At 39.7% G+C, this 20,839-nt stretch overlaps 2 protein-coding genes across 4 annotated transcripts in view; both read left to right on the top strand.

Moving 5' to 3' along the window:
- Window positions 1-20,839, top strand: part of LOC127535495 (cytolytic toxin-alpha-like) — a 96,593-nt gene that overhangs the window by 22,265 nt on the left and 53,489 nt on the right. The gene's annotated exons all lie outside the window — the stretch shown is intronic.
- On the top strand, window positions 659-19,358 carry LOC127535328 (uncharacterized). Of its 3 annotated transcripts, none has more exons than XM_051952992.1 (5): window positions 659-688; window positions 1,720-1,803; window positions 5,248-7,830; window positions 8,335-8,442; window positions 13,550-19,358. In XM_051952992.1, the coding sequence occupies exons 4-5, from the start codon at window positions 8,343-8,345 to the stop codon at window positions 17,209-17,211; spliced, it is 3,762 nt and encodes a 1,253-aa protein (XP_051808952.1). In that variant the 5' UTR covers window positions 659-688; window positions 1,720-1,803; window positions 5,248-7,830; window positions 8,335-8,342; the 3' UTR covers window positions 17,212-19,358. The 3 variants fall into 3 exon arrangements, with proteins under 3 accessions (XP_051808952.1, XP_051808950.1, XP_051808951.1); XM_051952991.1 differs by having other exon boundaries at window positions 660-688; window positions 5,199-7,830; XM_051952990.1 differs by lacking the exon at window positions 5,248-7,830.

Genomic DNA, 20,839 nt, shown 5'->3' with positions numbered 1-20,839 from the left:
TTTTTCTTTGTGCTGTGCAGCTCTGTTCTCCTTTCTGTATCACAATGACGTGGTCTGTCAACAAACTACAACACAAACAGTAAAAGAGTAAATGTGAATCTTGTCCAGTCTCTTACAATCAATCTCCCACATACACTAAGATGGAACTTACAATTTACAATAACTGTCATCAAAACTTTATCCATAGTTTACATCAGAACATCCCTCCAGAGAACACTGTTAGAATGACAACATGACTCAGCAATCTGACTGTTTTATCCACACAATGACACAAGGACTGATCATTCTGATGCACTGACATGTTCATTGACACAGATATTTACTTTAGAGAGATGAACGAAGGATTTTGAGCAACAGACTGGCTTTAGAAGGTAATCTGTGGTGTTTTGCTGTTTGTACGAATTGATCTGAAAAATGCCCTTTTTGTTTAGCAAATGCCGAGGATGATTTGAGAAATGTACCAAAGCAGCTGATAAAAACTGTCATAACTCATAGAGCCATGTGGCAACCACATTCACTTTCAAGATTACGGCATTTCTGAGAACTGGTTGCTCTTTCTTGAAACGGGTGTTTTTGTCTGTACTTTTCCTGTCTGGTTGTAAGAGCTTCCTGTGGTATGGGTGTGTCTCTTTATATGTGCATTGTTCATCTAAAATCCCTTCATATCTGATCAGAGGCAAACTGAGCGGTAAGTTTCTGTCTCCTCATCGTGTTTAAATGTTGTTTCAGTGTTTTTAAGCGTCATAGTCGCATTTTGAGCACAAAGCTGCACTCTGTCGTTTCTTTGTAAATTCTTGTTTGTAGCTGAACTCAGATCAGTTTAATGATGCTGTCTTAGTTTATCTGAAGTCTGTTTTTCTGACATTTTGTCTCTCATCATGGGTGCTAATGTAAAGTCTCATTTAGGTCCATTTATTGTGACTTTTACTGGAAACTCTGAAGAAAACAGTGACTTGTAACAAACTTGAGTTTTTGTGGACTGTTACTGTGAAATCGTGTGTTTGTTTATTTGAGATGGAAGACAAACTACTTCTCTACAGTTCAGCTGTTTATTTTCTCATATCAGTGTCTCAATAAATCTCGATCAAGGACTTTTTGTGTTTGGAACAGCCTCCCAGAAAAGGAAAAAGTCTGATATGAACACATTTTGTTCTATAATGTGACCGGCTACAAGGTGGGGGTGGTTTAGAGTTAGTCTCCTTTGGTTGGTGAACAGAAATGTCCATATCTGTTGACCAACGATTCATCTGATCTCCAAGAGCTGCACCTCATGAACAGAACCCTCCTTTCTAACACTTCCTGCTCTGTCAGTTCTCCTCCTTTGTTTGCTGTGATGGATGCAGTTACTGCTGGTATCTGATAGGGAGGATTGTTGTGATCACCAGCCTTAAATCACTTTGGAAAACCAAGAGCAGTGAAGTTAGTTGTTACCTTGCAAGGAAATAGGAGTATACTGTGAGGTAACGCAAGAACACTGTGTTATTCCAGCTTGACCTGTTTAGGACCCTCAGAGTCTGATGCTTTGTCTCTGTTCAGGTCATCACAGTTAATAATTTGGTTCCACAATAAAGTGTTTTAGCATCAGTGTTCTACTATTTATATACATGATGATAAATTCAGTGTTATGCTAGCAGTGTCTTGACAAAAATAATAAATCCTAACAATAGCAGGCAGTGATTTTTATGAGTGCTGCAGTGAAATAAATGTTCTTTCTAACAGGGAGGTGAACGTTGTTGCTGGTGTATCACAGACTCCTTCTGCACTTCAACTCCATCAGCAGTTTGACTGTCCAACACACTGACTGTAAGTAAATAAAACATTCAGCTTTCCAAGCAAAGATACGTATTCTGGAGATGATGGACTGTGTTAGTATGACTCCAACCGTACAGCCTAAGAGGTTCTCATGAGAAAAAAACCTTTAATCCTTCAAACGTGAATAATGAACTTTGCATCTAATTTCATTTTAGACTGAAACTATGTAAGTGTCTTGTCTTTGTACATGTTTATTTCAGGGTGAGAACACAGATAAGAGGGCTGGAGGTGATAAATCTGATGCAAACATTTTTACTGTCTGTTGTCTGATTTTATTCTTGTTTTCATGATTAAAACACTTACAGAAAAAATAGTGTTGAATTTACATCCAGTGTTATTAAAATTATAATCTGTGTTCAGCTCTGCATCCACTGATTCATTTTGTTTGTAATTTCCCCACAGCAGTAAGACAGTTCCTAGAGTTGTGTCCAACATGATCTGTGATCTGTCCACAGATCAGAGCTCTGAAAGTGTAACAGAGGGACGTTCATAGATGTTGGAATCTTTACTTTAAACCAGTAAACAGTGACTGAGTGTGTTTCTGTATTTTCCTGTCACCTGTTGAGCTTCACTTCAACCTAAACTCTGCTGCTGTTTCCAGCTGTTAGCTTCTCTCCTGCTCTCTGTGCTCCCATAAAGCCTTTGTTTTAGTTGAAGTTTTCATGAAAGAGCCCATTTCAGAAACCTTGTTTTCTCTGAGCTCCAGCTCCCATTTCCATTCCAGTGACTTTACACAGAAAGTTTTGGAGCCAAATTCAGATCAGCTTCTAACAATCATAGATGTGTTCCTCCCAAGGGGTGGAGATGAGCTTCACTGTCCAGGAGAGGTCAGAGGCCAGAAACCTTTAGAACTTCATTTAAAGTGAATTCTTAAACATAAAAATCCAACTAGTAACTCTTCAAAGTAAAGATTCCAACATCTATGAACATCCCTCAGCTACACTTTCAGAGCTCTGACCTGTGGACTGTCACAGATTTAGAATCTGAACTCGAGCAGAGAACCACACTACTGAGGCAGGAATGGATAGTGGAAGTGTTTTATTGTGGGGAGGGGTGTGTGGGCGATGCGGGGAGCCAGGAGTGTCCGGGGGGAAGAGGTGGTGTGGGTCCGGAGATGGGAGGAAGCCGGAGATGGGAGGAAGCCGAGCGCTGGCAATCCGGGAGTGCGGCAGGTGGAGCCGGGAGACGGCAGATGGTCCAGGGACGCCGGAGTGGAGCCGAGGAGGGGATCCGGGGGGAAACACGGTGCCGGCGGGGTCCAAGGGGGGAATCTGAGCTGGGTTTGAGGGAGGCAGACAGGACAGGAGGGGTTCCGGGCAGCTGGATCACTAGGCAAAGGGAGAGGAGAAACAACGTTAGACTAGGCTTCTGAAACACAGACAGAATAAGCACAGCGAGAGGGAAACTGACTATGCAGTCAAGTTTCCAATCTGGCAGAGTCTGGGAGGATGAGCCGGTCTTTTATTGTGAGGAGGAGTAATCAATGAATGAGCCACAGCTGCCCGGATTCTGGGGAGAGCAAATTACAGAGTGGAGGCAGCCGTGAGGCTGTGCTCCACCCGGTGCAGAGCTGGGGAGAGAGGACAGGGAGAGAGAAAGGTAGGAAAAGGGGATTTGGATGCCAGGCGGGACAGGGGGTGAGGAGGAGGCCCTGACAGTGGACAGATCACAGATAATGAAATAAACATGTACAAGACACTTACATAGTTTCAGTCTAAAATGAAATTAGATGCAAAGTTCATTATTCACGTTTGAAGGATTAGTTGTTTTTTTTTCTCATGAGAACCTCTCAGGCTGTACGGTTGGAGTCACATGACAGGGTTCAAGCTTTGAGTCACATTTCACTGCCAAAATGGCCATTTTTTCGACTTTCCGTTGGAAATTTAAAACATAAATTTTCTATTGTAAAATTTTCTCAGGAATTCTGATTTGAAATCAGAAATGCAAAATCTCTAACCACTTTTGAGCTGCAGCCATTTTTTCTCAGACACTTCAGGCGGAAATTGACAACAACATGAGCATTCATATTCCTGACATTTATAAGTACTGTGTTGTGAATACATGGAAAACCTTGCTTTAACTATACCATTTACTGACTGAACATCTTAAAGAGTCCATACAAAGGTCATGTATATTTACTAATCATCAGTCACTTCTCAGATCTGCCAGTGCCTCCTGGTATAGCATGAGCATTTTATGTGATTTTGCTGCCCGAGCAGCATCTGTTCTATTTTCAGATAGATAATCTATTTGATTAACTGTCTTCCTGCTGTACTGCTCTTCCCCATACTACTTGACCACTAGTTCATCAGCTTTTCCCCTGAAGAGGGATCTGTGAAGTGGTATTGGTACTTACTGGAGCTATGTCGAAAATTCATTTCTCCATCACTCACATGTATGAAATGACATGAAAACAGACCCCAGGTTGAAAAAACCCGAAGTTCCCCTTTAACAAAGATTTCTTAACTATATTTAGTAGAGTCAGGCAGTGAGAAAGTAACAAAAAGAATACAAACCACCTTAATACCCCAAAATTTGCCAGGCAGAAATTTTTAAAAAAGATGTAAAATTCCATGTTTAAAAAACTAACACTTGTTTCTGAGCATCAAAATCAACAAAATAATGTAATCACCATCTGCACAACATTTTAAAGTATACTGGGATTGATTTTTGAAGCTGTATGGTCAAAATTGCCCAAGTGTTAGTTTTTTTTCACCAGGATCAATAATTTTTTTTACAAATCAAGAATTTCAACAGGGTGGGTTAGCATTTTGCTTGTGTGCTCTTAGCTGACTTAATAAAATATTTGTTTGCTGCACATCATCATTTTTGCCAGGTCCCAGAGAATCAAATGGGATATAACACTTGCATATAACTGTTATAGTCCTTCCAATAATATGAAATATATGGTAACTTCTTACCTTAAACTTGAAATATAGCAAGCGATTTTGTCACTGCACCCTCTGTAAACACAGGTACTGAAAAACACCTTGGAATACCTGCAAGCCTTAAAACTGGGTTCCAAATTAAAGCACACAACATGAACAAGGGAAAGGGACCTTAAAATACCTCATCAAAGAAGCATTAACACAGGATTTACTGCTTCCATATCAAAGTACAAAAATTTTTGTCACCGAAAATCATAATTTTTTGCCTGTTTTTTGCCATAAATGGCCACAAAAATGATGTAAGCATACAACTGAGATAAAATATGATGCTTCCATCAGAAAGTAGACAATTTTTACCCTGGAAACAACTTTTGTAATTTGGAAGTATGGGAAAGTATTCCTTACAGAATTTTTTTACACCGGTGGCAGTAAAACGTGACTCAATGCTTGAAGGCTGTCATATTAACACAGCATGTCATCTGAAACGGAAACATGTAGGTCACACCATTTCTGAGAAATCAGCCTCGTTGTTCTGTTTGTTCCTGAGAGAGGAAATAAAGACAGAAACCTCAGATGTTCTTCAGAGGATCAACACCTTCCTACTGTAAGTCCACAAACAAACTTTTATACTTGGGTTTTGAATGTCAGATGAATTAAATATTTGTCATGAAGCTCAGTTTGCATTAATGCTGACTGTCAGGCAGCAGCAGGTAAATGTAGTTATTAGTCTCCTCCATGATCTGCAGGAAGTTAAAAGACGTCCAACAAGAATGAGTGAGGCTGACTAGAGGATGAATCATGTGCATCAGAAAAAAACACTTTAAAGTGTTTAAATCATGAAAACAAGAATAAAATCAGACAACAGACAGTAAAAACGTCTGCATCAGATTTATCACCTCCACTCCTCTGATCTGTGTTCTTACCCTGAAATAAACATGACGGTGAAGGTAAAGAACAAGCTGATGAAGACCACAGTGAAGTGGTGGAAGGAAAAGAACTTCCACTGACAGGATGCTGCTTTTATTCAGTTGTGTCTCATTAAAACTGAGGACTTCAGCCTCCAGCTACAAGTTCTCCTGTAAATGTACAACAACAGAACTTTCTACCACAAACGGAGCTACACAATCTGTTGTGTTGCACCGAAACTTAAAAACTGACGGAAAAATGGTGTAAAAGCTTTACTTTGATTCTCCAGAAACGCTGCTCTGTTCAGGCTGATGAACAATAAAATGTATTTGCTGATAAACTGTGAGCGTGCAGACGTTTGGCTCAAATAAGACTCAGTATGATCCTGAACTTATGAAGTAAAGTGGACAGAAAACACCAGAGTTTGTAGTTTGTAGCTGTTGTTGATGGTCTGAAGGAGGAACTTCAGTTTGTGGACGAGCAGAAAAAAATTGATTTGTGAAAAAAGACAGAATTCATACTTGTTACTTATTAAACCCTCATAAACCATAAAATGCTGAGTGAAGGAAACTTTTCCATCAGTGTGGATTATTGAGACGTTTCTACTGACACGTATCAGATGAAGTTTGGACTCAGTTTATCATCTGCAGAAAGATTTATTTCTGCTGATAATTCTAACAATCATCACTGTGAGCTGTGCTGAGGTCGTGGTTCTTCCTGTCTGTAGTCAGAATCTGGGTTTCATTGATTGATCAGGTCTTTACTGTGTTTAATCTGCTTCTATAACATCACTACTGCTGTTTGGAAGAAGATTCAAAGGTTGGAAGGTTTAATAAGCAGCTGTGTGTTTTATTATAAAAGCTTGTTGATCCACACTGTTGACAAATGTGCATCTTTAAAAAGCCGTCAGATAAATGAAGTCAAAAAAACGATATTTCCCTCTGAGATGTAGAGGAACAGAAGGAGAAAGTATCAGAGAATAAAAAGACTCAATAATAATGATAATTAAATGCAGTCATTGTGCAGCAATTTACCTTCACTTGGTTCTTTCATTGTGAGCTGTAGTGGAAAGTAACTAAGTACATTTACTCACGTACACTGGAACAGTAGAGAGTTAAAAACTGGCAGCTGGACTTGACAGGTTATTAATATATTTTTACAGTTTGACAGAACTTAATTAGTGAATTATTGTGTAACTGATGACTGGGTTTCATTGATTGATCAGGTCTTTACTGTGTTTAATCTGCTTCTATAACATCATTTCTGTCTTTTAATGCGGCTCTTTTCAAACACGTTGTGACTGAATCACTCTGCAGGTGCTGCTTTCACTGAACTCTGGAAAATCCAGTTGAAGTTTCTGTGAACCAGCAACCTGCAGAACCATTAAAGCTGGACTCATTTTACTCTCAGGGTGATTCAGGTTTTGATTTTATATCATCTGTCCTTGTATTAGTTTATTTATTTATTATTTTTGAAATACTCAGATTTATGGTTTCACTGTTTTACAAACTTCACTCTTTAATATTTTTGTTGTTATTGTGATCCAAGTTTCTTGTTTGTGTCCCGACGTCTTTTATTCTCTTTGACTACACAGTAAATGAGGCCTCCGTACTTCATTGTGTTCTGAGTTTAAATAAAGGTTGAGTTCATGAAATGAAGAAACTTCAGCATCACACACTGAGAACTTTGCTGAGTTTTAGATAAAAGAGGTCCGTTTCTACATTTACTGTTTTTTACCAAAACAAATCTTTTCTACAGAAACTCAAACTAGAATTTCACCGTCTGTATTTTCTAATGCTGATTTATTTTTACGAGTTCAGATTTTATTGACACTAATTTCAGTCCACAAAGATGCAGCTACCAGGTTTGTCACAGAAACACAGTTTGAGCTTCTGAAACGCAGCGACTCGTGTTCTGGTAGCAACGTTAGCGCTGCAGCTGCAGTTAGTGCAGAGAAAGACTTTAGTTTTTCTACTGGAACGTCAACACACTTTAAAGACAGATGAGGAGTTTAACAACCAGTCAGATGACTTCATTCTAGTTTATGATGGTGACAGAATCTGTATTTTATTCCTATCTGATGCTAACTTCATCAAACGTCGCTGAGCTTCTACTTTTTCTGTGTAGATCTTGTGCTGCTGCTGTCCTGGACAGACCTCCTTTAGAAAAGAGCTTCCTAACCTCAGAGGGACTTACCTGGTTAAATCAGAAACAGGAAGATACGGTATGGACAGTCAGGACTCATAAAATGTGTCTCTACTAAAAACCATATTTGCCACAGATGTATTGAAGTTTCTTGGTGTCAACAGAATCATTTTCCTGCTGCTGTTAAAACTCACCTGAAGACTAAACTCAACCAGTTTTCAGTCTCCTTTGTCGGGTCTTCACTGTTTCTACAGAAACTACTTCAACCTGCATGAAATGTGCTGAAACCAAACATATCAACAGGAACTGATCCTTCTCATTCACAGAGAAACAATCACACACATCCACAGGTCACAGAGTAACATCTTATTGAGGCTTTTTAGAGCTTTTTCTCTCAGCACAGCTGCCTCCTGCATCTGGACACGACTCTGAAGCTCAACAGTGAAGTTGTAGCAGGACAGCTGGAGAATGACTGTAGTCTGAAACTATTCAGGTTACAGACCAACAACAAAACAGAGCAACAGGTTGGACAGCAGAAGAGTTCAGAAGTGAACTAAGCCGCTGTTTTCTGTCTCCACTTCAGACTGAGTGATGGACTGTGAATCTGGAGGGACGATGGAGGTGGCGGCACTCGGCCGACCCTTCAGCCTCGGGATGCTGTACGACTGCCGTAAAGACTCACTGATCCCTGGTAAGAATCCACATGGAAACATCATTGATGGATCAAACTTTCATTACTTAGTTATATATATTTTTTTCTATCTGCTGTCTTTAGATCAGTTCTGCAGCATTTTTTAATGATTCAGTTTAAATCCAAATCATGGAAGTCCTCAAAGTTGCTCAGTTGTGATGTATTCAGGTTTCTCTGGAGCAGAATCTCTCTCAGACTTCACAGTCTTTACTCTGTTTGTCCTCATAGTCTCATTTTCTTCAACTGTACATTTAATTGCTGGGAGGAAGCAGGTAGGCTGTAATATATAGGGTTACCCTCAACAGCAGCATGAGACTCCTGGAACAAAACTGGAGAGAATTTAACACATTATTAGGAACTCCACTCATGTAAAATGTTTATTAAAACACAATGATAATAAACATTGTCAGACTGCATTGTTTGGTCAGAGAGAAGGACTGTCTGGTGTTTCTGCTGTCTGGTAACTAAACACAGAAATGTTGGTGTTATGGCCACTGTCTGGTGTCATGTCACCAATGTTGTACATCTCAGTCCCTCTGCCCTGCATCCTGGTTCATGTCTCATCTTGTCCTGAGTCGTCCAATGCCAGATTTGCTCCTTAGTTGGTCGACTCCTCTCCAGTGCCTGAATCAACCAATAACCAGCAGCCATCAACCATCAGTTCTCTTCTCCTTATCTCTGGTTGGATCGTGGTGGCAGCAGTAGAAGTAGGTCATTCCAGACGTCCTTCTTACCTTCAACATTTTGCAGTTCCTCCTTGAAGGATCTCCAGGTGTTCTTAGGCCTGATGACATATGTAATCCCTCCAGTGAACTCTGGGTCTACCTCAGGGTTTCCTCCCAGTGGGACATGCCTGGAAAGTCTCCAATGGACCCAGGAGGTGTCTTCATCTTCATCTCCATCATCATCATCATCATGCTGGAGCCTCCTCAGCTGTCTCTTCATGACATAAAGGAGCAGTGACTGTATTCTGAGCTCCCTCTGGATGTCTGAGCTCCTCATCCTATCTCTATGGCTAAGCTCAGCCACCCCATGAAAGAAACTCATATCTGGTGTTTGTTTCTGCAGTTTCAATCTTTTCTAAAAACTTGTGTCATTGATCACAGTTGTGTTTTCTTCTGTTGAAGTGAGAAACTACTTTATCAGGGACTTGATTGTTCGTAAGAGGAAATAGTCTCCTTGTCAGCTTCCATGTCCATCCATCCATTATCTATACACCACTTAATCCTCATTCGGGCAGCAGGAGTCTATCCCAGCTGACTTAGTGTGAAGGCAGGAAACACCTGGACAGGTAACAGTCTATTACTGGGATACTTATAGAGACAAACAATCACATTCACACCTACAGACAGTTTAGAATCACCAGTTACCTCAGTATGTTTTTGGACTGTTGGAGGAAGCTGAAGAACCCAGAAAAAAACCCACGTATGCACAAGGAGAACATGGAAACTATGCAGAAAGATCCCAGACCAGGAACCAGAGATCTTTTAGCTGCAAGGTGACAGTTCTAACCACAGAACAACTGTGTATCCACAGTTTATATGTAAATAAATAAATACTACAGTTACTGAGAAATAATTACATTTTTAATCATCTGACATTTAAATGATGCTGCACCTCTGAACACACCTTTTTGATGGAGACTATAAATATTTTTTATTATGACAAAAATTCTAAATAATTGTGTGCCAGTAATTTAGCAAAAGATTATTCAAAAATAAACAGTCATAAAAATTCAACCATTAAATGCAGCAACATTTTCCTGTGATTAAGATTTTAGCATAAAACAATAGACCCCATCAGAGCCTACGTCATCAACAAGCTGCGTGCGCATCAAGGAAACAGAAGTACCGCTTCATATCATTTACCTGGCATTGTTCACACCACACAGCAAAACTAAAAGCTAACGCTGAACTGTCGGCATCATAATGTCAGGCTGTTGTGTTTTTGGTTGTACGAACCGAAATACTCAAGAGGGACATAAGTTCTACCGCATGCCGATGGGCTCTCAGCTGTTTCAGAGCAACCGAAGGCGGCTGTGGCTCCAGGCTATCAAGCCAGCGGATTGGATGGAGGATACCATCAACAATGCACGCGTGTGCTCTGATGTCGCAAATAAAGTGAAATCAGTGCAAAATAAACTGACGAGCTGTCGGTTCCCACACGATTAGATCCACTAATAAAAGCCCTGTTGACTGTTGTGACAGGGGGACATAAATAATAAAGCGACTGGAGTCGCCGCCATACAGGTGCAGTTTGCTGTGTGTATGTAGTTCTCCACTTTGTTGATGATCATCCATGCCTCATACATCATAGTCTTCTGCCCTTGCCTTTGGCTGGGTAGGATTTCAGACATAACACAAAACTCTTAGTCAGTGTCCTTGTATCTCACCTGTACCTGTCCACAAATTGCATAATCATAGGCCTCTATAGATCTGTATGCTCGCAGCTTCTCTCTAGTGTAAACTCTAGGTTTTTCAACTAAATACAAATAAATATCAGGCCACTGAATATTGGGCCACTTACTAACATCATAGTCCCATTTGGTAAGTGTACAGGGATGTGGGAGCCGTTTGTTAAAGTGATCTTTTTAAAGTATTTTTCGCCATCTTTTACTGATAATGTACCTGCATGGCTTGACAAGCCACTGCCAGCCGCCATACTTCCGTTGCCAGGGTGCGTACACAGCCCTCTTTATTTACCTACAGTAAATGGGTCTATACAACTGCATCAGATGGGAGTAAACTGTAAACATTAAACAGTGTTTTCCAAATCACTCCTCATTTTAAAAACTAAATGTTTTGTTCTTGGTAAATATCTAATTTATGTTCACTCACAACAGGAACAAGCTCCATCATTCTTTCTTTTGTTGTCAACCAGGAATCTCCCAATTCAATTTGAAAGAAAGATATTGGAGCCAATCAAGACATTTTTTAAATGATCGTATCGACACAAAGCCTGATCCCTGGTTTATGTCTACTGTCAGTGTTGTAAAAGGAGAGCATGTTTTACATCAGGATCTAAGTTTGAAAAGTTTTTTCTCAATCATCGAAGCATCATCAATGAAAATTCAATTGATTAGTAACACAGAGCAAACATTCGTTCTGTCCTGATTTTGGTGTTTTAGTGAATTAATGTGAAGTCATCTCTGTTCCATGTGTCACTGGGATAGAAGAACAAAATCCAGGTTGATCCCAGTTTGAGCTCTGGCTGGGGCTTATTACAGTTTTTCTCTTTGCTTCATTTCTCAGATCAGAGCTTAAATTCTCAAACTACTTCTTCAATCTTCACATCTTTCTGTCACTTGTTCACATCAAAAATCAGTTTCTCATTTCTCTGAACAAGTTATAAATGCTTTGGTTCATCCATGAAATGATTCTGTACAATTCTCTGCTGTTTCCTACATTATCAGCTGCTTCTGTCATGTTGATCTAAATGTATTATAACGGCTCTCTGTTGAATAGTCTCACCCCCACAACATTTAGGCATTAGTTCATCACATCAGTCTTTACATGCAGAACGGTTGAACAAGTTGTCAGAATATGTCAAAGATATTTCTATACGTTTCCTTTAGACTTCTTTTCTAAATCTGTCCTGAATTGGTAAATTACTTCCAGGTGAATCTTGACTTTCTCTAACAAAAGGAAATGTGTGAAGGGTTAGAGTTTTCTGAAATCACTGAAAGACTCAAGAGAAGATCTTCATGATGTGGATAGAATTTGTGGTCCAACAGACAGGAACATCAGGAGGTGTAGGAAGACTGAAGTGTAATTCCTGCAGCACTGCATGTACAGTTTTCCCTCAGGAGATTGTCCTATGTTCACATTTCTACTGTTGTTTTGTTTTTTCTTTGTGCTGTGCAGCTCTGTTCTCCTTTCTGTATCACAATGACGTGGTCTGTCAACAAACTACAGACAGTAAAAGCATAAATGTGAATCTTGTCCAGTCTCTTGCAAGTGTAAGGGACTGAAAATATAGTCAAATAAACAAAATAAAAATGTTTTGATACAAAACAAATGCAAGTTACAGATTTATTAAGTTTTAATATAAAAGAGAAAGTGTTATGGTTTCCTGTGTTTTAACATAAAACAGTCACCCCCCCCCCCCCCCCCATTTTAAAAATATTTTTCATTTTCCTTTCCAGTAGAAAGAACTGAATTAGTGAGAAAGGATGACCGTTTATTTGGTGTAATGACCGCTGCCAATCCAGTAGATGGCGCTTGAGCGCTTCTGTGGGTCAACCGAGAGCAACTTCCTGAGGCCCGTAGCGTCAGAATAAAACGGCGCTGTCCTCATGAAGAACGTATATTCTTCGTCTGCTCTCACTGATTCACAGATCCACCAGGCTCAGACTTTGGTGTATCTTATGGACTGGCCCAGAGACCCCTAGCTCTGGCGCCGGTTACACAATCAATCTCCCACATACACTAAGATGTAACTTACAATTTACAATAATTGTCATCAATAATTTATCCATAGTTTACATCAGAACATCCCTCCAGAGTACAGTGTTAGAATGACAACATGACTCAGCAATCTGACTGTTTTATCCACACAATGACACAAGGACTGATCATTCTGATGCACTGACATGTTCACTGACACAGATATTTACTTTAGAGAGATGAACTCAGGATTTTGAGGAAGAAACTGGCTTTTGCAAGTAATCCATGGTGTTTTGCTGTTTGTACGAATTATTTTGAGAATTGCACTGACTATTTTGCCAGTGTCGAGAATGATTCGTGAAATGTACCAAAGTGACTGAGAAAAACTGTAAACAGTGACAGGCTCCACCTGGTGGAACAACCAGATACTACAGTTAATCCACAAAACATTTTCTGACATCACTCTCATCCTCTTCTCTTCTTTATCCTTCAAAACAAGTTGGGCAAAGTTTAAAAAAAAATGTAATAATAAGAACATTACCAATAACAGATATTCTGGAAAGTTCACTAAAACATCTGTAAATGTCTCTTTTGAATGTTAAGAAAGATTTCAGAGAGACTCTCACTCTAAATTGTCGTTGTACAACAATGATCTTTTTGATAGAACATACATTATTTTCTTCTGGAAGCTGAACTTGATTTTGTCTCTTTATCTTTTACAGGAATAACTCTGTGGGACCGTGATGATCTGAAGAAACATATTGGGGAGAGACCACAGTCATTTAATGACCTTGAAATAGTTGCATCTGAATCAATTGAGGACAAATCTTCAGCACTAAATGTTAACGCATCACTGAAGGCAAGTTTCTTGGGTGGACTGGTTGAAGTTTCTGGATCTGCCAATTACCTCAATGACAGTAAGTCTTCTAGAAATCAGGCCAGAGTAACACTGAAGTACAAGGCAACCACAAAGATGCAGGAGCTGTCCATGGATCATCTTGGAAGAGGCAATATGAAGCACCAGTATGTTTTTGAGCAAGGTTTAGCAACACATGTGGTCACAGCCATTCTTTATGGGGCACAAGCCTTCTTTGTGTTTGACCGTGAGGTGTCTGAAGAAGAAAACCATCAAGACATTCAGGGAAACATGAAAGTGATGATCAAAAAAATCCCCTTACTTTCTATAGATGGTGATGGTTCCCTGAAAATGGAAGACAAGGACAAAAAAAATCTTGATAAATTCTCCTGCAGATTCATTGGAGACTTCTGCCTTCAGAAAACTCCTACATCCTTTCAGGAAGCAGTAGAAGTCTACCAAAGCCTGCCAACATTACTGGGAGCCAACGGAGAAAAGGCTGTACCAATGAAGGTCTGGTTGTTGCCACTGACTAGTTTAGGTTCTTCTGCTGCCAAACTGGTCCGTCAGATAAGTATAAGATTAGTTCAAGAAGCACAGAGAGTCCTGGAGGACTTCAGTGAGCTGGAAATGAGGTCCAATGATGCTCTGAGATCCACCACTGCACAGCAGTTCCCACAGATTGGAGAAAAGATTAAAGGTTTTAAAGAGATGTGCTCTGAGTTCAAGCTGGAATTTCAAAAAACCCTAGCAAAGAAACTTCCATCAATCCGAGGAGGAGGAGAAGAAGAGGCTGAGCTGGCAGAGATCCTGAAGAAAAGACATTCTTCACCTTTCAACAGCAAAAACCTGAACTGGTGGATGGACTGTAAAGAGAGAGAAATCTCCATTCTAAAATCCTTCACCAAAATAATGAAAAACACAAAGACCATCTCATCTGAAGCTGGTCTAGATGAAGAACTTTTCAGTGCAAAGCATGCTGTGTGTTTTGTCTTCACCTCACTGGGAAGTGATGAACCATACCTCTCAGCTTTATCAAACTACTTAAAAGGAACAAATGAACCAGAAGAACTTCAGGATCCACGGACTCACAATATAGAGAAAGAACAATGGTACCGTTCCAAAGAAACAGCAGATGAAATGAGGAAAAAAGCAAAACTCTTCAGTGATTTTGCAGAAGCCAACATGGAGAACAAGAACACAAAGTTCCTGATGGTGGGTTTAACAAATGAGACACAGAAAGGTTCAAGCATCTACCTTTATGAAGACGGTTTCTCTGTCAGTGAGAACTTTGAGCCGCCTTCAAAGCCTGAAACTGTGACAGCAGCAGACATAAACCACAACAGTGTGAATCTGAAGGTTTCTCCTCCCAGATTTGGAGCAGAGAACATCACCTCCTACTTTGTGGAGTTCTGTGTCAGAGGAGAGGAGGAATGGAAGCAAAAGGAAGTGCTGAAAGCTGGAGAAGTCACAGTGAGCGATCTGAGTCCAAACACAGAGTACATGTTCAGATGCACAGCAGTGACCTCAGCAGGCGTCGGGCCGGCCAATGAAGTCAGTGACTCCATTAAAACCTTACCCTGCAGCCCTCCTGGAGAACCTCACGTTGAAGCAAACTCATGTGAGATCTCAGTCAGCTGGAAGAAACCTGCTGAGCTCGGACAGGACGTCCAGATATTGAGCTACATCTTGGAGTTTGCACAAACAGACAATAAGGTGAAACAAGAAGATTTGCAGTGGAAACAAATGAAGACAACGGCTGAAGAGGCGATCATTTCAGGGCTTCAGTCAGAGACAGGATATGCAGTCAGGGTCAGATGTGACTGTGGTGTGGATGGAAAAAGCAGAGAAAGCATCACTGTTAACGTCTCTACAACAAGGTCTGTTCCACCAAATCTGAAACATAAATGCATAAGGAGGAACTCTGATTCACCCTCAGTTTACAAACTGGCACTAAGAGAAGAACGTATGAACATATCTGGGTGCAGGTCATTTACCTTTGGAAAAGAAAGTATAAAGAGGAATCGTACAATAATTCTTCTTGGAGCAACTGGTGCTGGAAAGTCGACTCTGATCAACGGAATGATCAACTACATCCTGGGTGTCCAATGGGAGGACTCATATCGGTTTAAGTTAGTCCATGAGGATCAGTGGAGATCACAAAGTCACAGCCAGACGTCTGAAGTCACCGTGTACAAAATCAACCACCAGGAGGGATTTCAAATAAATCACTCACTGACCATCATTGACACTCCAGGATTTGGAAATACAAGAGGTATAGAAAGAGACAAACTGATCACAGAGCAGCTATGTAATCTCTTCTCTGATCATCGTGGTGTCACAGATGTTGATGCTTTGTGTTTTGTAGTTCAGTCTGCTTTAGCACGACTCACACCAACACAGAAACATGTGTTTGATTCAGTTCTCTTAATGTTTGGCAAAGATGTGGCAGAAAACATCCAGATTCTGGTGACATTTGCAGACGGCCAGCAGCCTCCAGTTCTAGAGGCCATCAAAGCTTCAGGTGTCCCATGTCCTAAAACAGATGACGGGCTGCCAGTTCACTTCAAATTCAATAATTCAGCGTTGTTTACAGACAACAAATCTGATGATGATGATGATGAAGATGGAGGCTTTGATCAGATGTTTTGGAACATGGGAACAAAAAGCATGAAAAACTTCTTTGCTGCTCTGAATGTCATGGAACCCAAAAGCTTGATTCTGACAAAGGAGGTCCTCAGAGAGAGACAACAGATTGAGATTTTAATTGAAAATTTGCAAAAGCAGATTAAACTTGGGTTAGTCAAGATGGAAGAAATAAAAGAGACAACAAAACAACTCAAAGATCATGAAGCAGAGATGAAAAGAAATGAGAACTTTGAGTTTGAAGTAACTGTCACAAAGCCTTATCAACATGACATTTCTGGTACTGGAAACTTCATCACCAACTGTCAGGTGTGTGATGTCACCTGTCACTATCCTTGTCCGATACCAAATGATGCAGATAAAGCAGGTTGTGCTGCAATGAGAAATGGATCCTGTACTCAGTGCCCAAAGAAATGTATCTGGAGTGTTCACTTTAATCAGAAGTACAGGTGGGAGTACAAGCAGGTTACAGAAAAAAAAACAATGAAAGTCCTGAAAGAGAAGTTTCTGAAAGCCAAAGGGCAGAAGATGACAGTTCAGGAAGTGATTGATGGCCTGAAGGCTGAATATGATCGTCTGCAGACTGAGGAGGTGAAACTGATTCAGAAATCCTCCAAATGTCTGAACAGACTTAAAGAGATTTCACTGAAGCCCAATCCTCTCTCCACTCCAGACTACATTGACCTGCTGATTGAAGGAGAGAAATCTGAGGGCAAACCGGGCTGGAAAGAACGAGTTGACTCCCTGATGACCATGAAACAAAAAGCAAAATTAATGGTTAAAGTAGAGAAAGGAGAGAAATTCCTGCCGTGTCCAGAATCTGCAGCCACATCCTCAGAACAGAACAAAACCCAACGTAGACGTAGAACCAGAGTCAGATGATGATAGAAAGTAACGTCCAGCCAGTTACAGCCTTATTTGATAGATTTAAAAAAATAAATCACTTCAGTTGTACATTTTAATATCTCTACAATACATACATATACATTTCTGCTGATTTAGGCTTTAATATTTAATGTAATATAGCGACTCAATTATGTGCTACAATTAAATAAAACTCTTTTCTCTATTGGAAAAAAAGAAATAAAATCCGTTTCAGTTAATTGATTTTTGTTTTGATAACATTTACATTACTGCTGATATTTTCTGATATGAAACTTATTGATTTGTACTGAATTCTATCTGATTGTGTCGTTGCTGTGGTGATATTTAACCAGAATCAGAGTTTGATGATTCAAAGCGTTTGAACCACTAAAAAGTTGTGGCAGGTAAATCTGTCAGATTGAGCTCTGAGTCTCCGTCATCAATCAAAGCCATCAGATTAGTGTAGCACTTTTCTCTTTGTTTGTGTACACAGTAGGAAGCGCCACAATCTCTTAACCTCGGCACTTTTCAATGAGGTGTAGAGGAAAAGCATTTAACCACTTACCCAAATTTTTTAGAACATATAGCCGGCCTTTATTTAACAGGAACACTTAGCATTATACAATGAATACCTCTGGTGTACCTTTATGATACCCCACACTTCAAAAAGAAGCAAAACCTTTCTCAGTCCAATAGGATTCAGTTCGTTAGGACCCAGAGTTCAATTGTTCTTTCCTTTCAGTTTATGTTGTCCTTTAAATTGTGAAACTCAGATTTTCCCTGACCTCTCCATCAGTTCAGTTTAGAAAGAGAATGAAATAAGAAATAAAATAATATCAGAGCTCTGACAAAATAACAAACTAAATAAAATAAAACCAGAGTTCATCTACCCGGGTAGTGTGTTTTTTCCTTTTGCTGCAGTGCGACAATTATTCAGTGCTTATCTGTATGATGAACAGAAGAATGTAGATTGAAGTCCTCGTCGTCCTAATCAGCAAAGCAATCCTCTTCACACCTGCGATGTACTCTCTGTTCGTCTGTAGCACGCCCTTTGTCCGTTGGTATGTCCATCGGCGATTTGCACAATAAACTCAGCTTCTTTCCCTCAATTTGTCAGGGTGAATAAAAAACCAACCTGCGTAAGCAGGGCAACATTAATTACTCTCTCAATGTCAAACATCACCAGATCTGGAATTTTTTTTACCGTTCAATGTTCTAAAGTATACATTTAAAGTACGTTCAAAGTTTCAACACATTCAATTTAACTTGCTATAGACATGTAGATCCCGCAGAGCAACATAACAAGCGTTTTTTCTTCATTCCATCGATTCATACTTTAATTTGCATAACACAAGTCATACTCCAATTGGTTTTTAATAGGTCCTTCCCCTAACTTTCAAAACAATATTCAATAACGACAGAAAATAACAAGCACGTATCATTTATCCATGCCCAATACGAGTTACTCTTTGTAAAACAGTATGTCAGCTAGGCTACATTAGCTTGCACGGCATGTAAAGTTATTAGCGACACTCACCGGAGAATAGGAAACAAAACCTTTAAATCCTTGACAAAACTCAAACTCGTTACTCCTTGTAACTTTTCCTGAAATACAAGTTGTTCAGAAAAGTCCTTCAATTTACTCGTTTCTCTTGCTGATGAACTCCATGTGGTCTGTTTTGCTCCGTTTCAGTATCTGCTTCCTCTGCAGCGCTGGTTGACCCTTTCTCTAGCTGCAGGGCTACCACCTGCCACCTGCTGGCATAAAGTGGCCGCTACATCTAAAAAAACTGAAATTGAGTAAATCCTGAATTTGGTTATTTTCAGTGGGTTACATCAGTATCAGTGAACATCCTCTGATCACATTTCCTTCACTTGGATTCTTCCACTGCAGCTGTTGTTCATGTTAGAAATAAAAGTCAGCCTCCAGTTTCCAGCAGAACGTTGCTCACTAAGTAGCTCTGTGATCCTAGAAAACATGATCACATGAAATTCATGGACATTTTTCACACATTTCACTTTTCTGTCAAACTGTTCAGCTGATAATCACTGAAAGATGAAAATGGATGAAAGTGAAAACAACTGAAGAATCTTCACTGGAGGTTTCAGTGTTTTAGACTCCACTGTTTCATCTGATAATCAACAATAAATACGTTTCATCATGACTCCAGTGTTTTTTCTCTTCTTTTTCTTTCTCTGTTCAGGTAAAAACTATCTGCCAGGTTTGTTAGAATCTGTGTTTAAGCTGTGAGAAACTCCACAAGTTTCCAGAAAACAACAAGACTGAATCATCTGCTGCTAAGTTCAAAGTTTACTGTTGACATGATTATTATTTTCTGTAAATAATTGTTGGCTGTAGGGTTTTGATGGTGGTAAACCTCTACAATCTGGATGAACCAAACGCCATCAAAATAATCAGAGCAGCTGACCAGCAAGGAGTTTAGTTCCAGAGCTCCACTTTTTATTTAGTTTTCACAAACTAAAATACAGCTCAGCAAACAAACGGCGACATAAAGGTTGAGTGGATGAGGGCAGATTGAGCAGCAGAGCTTCAGTCTGACCTCCTCCTTCTAACACTCTACACTGATCGCTCACCTGGCCTCTATAGGCTCCTCCCACCTCAGAGACCTGCCCACACTTCTGTTAGAAACACACATCTCTGTAATTTAACATCTTTATAGTTAAAATACACAATGATACAAATGAAAGAAAACACAAAATGAAGCACAGAAATCCTAAACAAAGATCAAACTTTCCCTCTGTCCTCTCTGATCTCTCAGTTCAGCCTCTTCAGGTCAGTGACACCTGCTGGCATCCTGTGGCTGCATCCTCATGTGTTCACTCCATGAAAACACTCCTGAAGTGAATCTCTGGAGAGCACAGGTGAAGTTCTGCTTTCATGTCGTTGCTGATACCTTCCTGGAGATGATTTATGTCTCGTATCTTCACCTGATGGCCTTCAAGTGCCCCAAAGAAAGCGTCAAACATCTTCTAGGGAATCTGACCATAAAAATATAGATTATACATTTTCCTCTGTATGGAAACTTATGCTCCATCCTGTATAATGTGTTCACTACATTTGTCAGAGCAGGAAATAAATGAGAAGAAATGGACAGAGTTAAAAACAACAAGATAAAATGTGTTCACTAAAATCAGTTATTTAGATAAATATTAAACATATTTACAATTATTGATCAAAATTTCTAAAGTTTTCTGTTTTTCTACAGAAAGTGAGAAAATATTTCTGGTTTATTTACAGACCAGTTCAACAGCTTTGTTACTGTAAAAATTCTTTGTCAGAGACTGAGTACTTAGAAGTAAAACATTGAAGAATAATCATTGTGTCTGGGTTAGCATGAATTAGACTGAAATGATCTGCTGCAGCTGACAACAAGTGATGTACAGCGTTTTTATCACATCTAAGAGAAACATTCAACACAACTGATCAGAAATGTGAGGACAGAAAATGTGTGAAGAGTTCAGAGCAGTAATTCACTTCTACACTTAACCAGCAGGTGGCAGTATTTCTCAACAGACTGTTTCTGAATCCTTAAAGTAAACTGTGGGTCACTTCTTTATCCTTTAAATGATCTCTGTAAAGGGTCCACATGGTTCAGAAACATCTTAAATGGCTTTTTTTCTTTGT

Source organism: Acanthochromis polyacanthus, chromosome 9, assembly GCF_021347895.1.
Source record: "Acanthochromis polyacanthus isolate Apoly-LR-REF ecotype Palm Island chromosome 9, KAUST_Apoly_ChrSc, whole genome shotgun sequence".
Taxonomy (NCBI): domain Eukaryota; kingdom Metazoa; phylum Chordata; class Actinopteri; family Pomacentridae; genus Acanthochromis; species Acanthochromis polyacanthus.
Note: the sequence above shows the minus strand (reverse complement) of the source record. Positions and strands in the feature narration are given on the sequence as shown.

Bases quoted from the DNA above. Each gene is read 5' to 3' on its own strand.
- LOC127535328 (XM_051952990.1), top strand. From the start codon at position 8,343: ATGGACTGTGAATCTGGAGGGACGATGGAGGTGGCGGCACTCGGCCGA. The intron at 8,443-13,549 runs GTAAGAATCCAC...TATCTTTTACAG, and splicing joins TAAAGACTCACTGATCCCTG to GAATAACTCTGTGGGACCGT.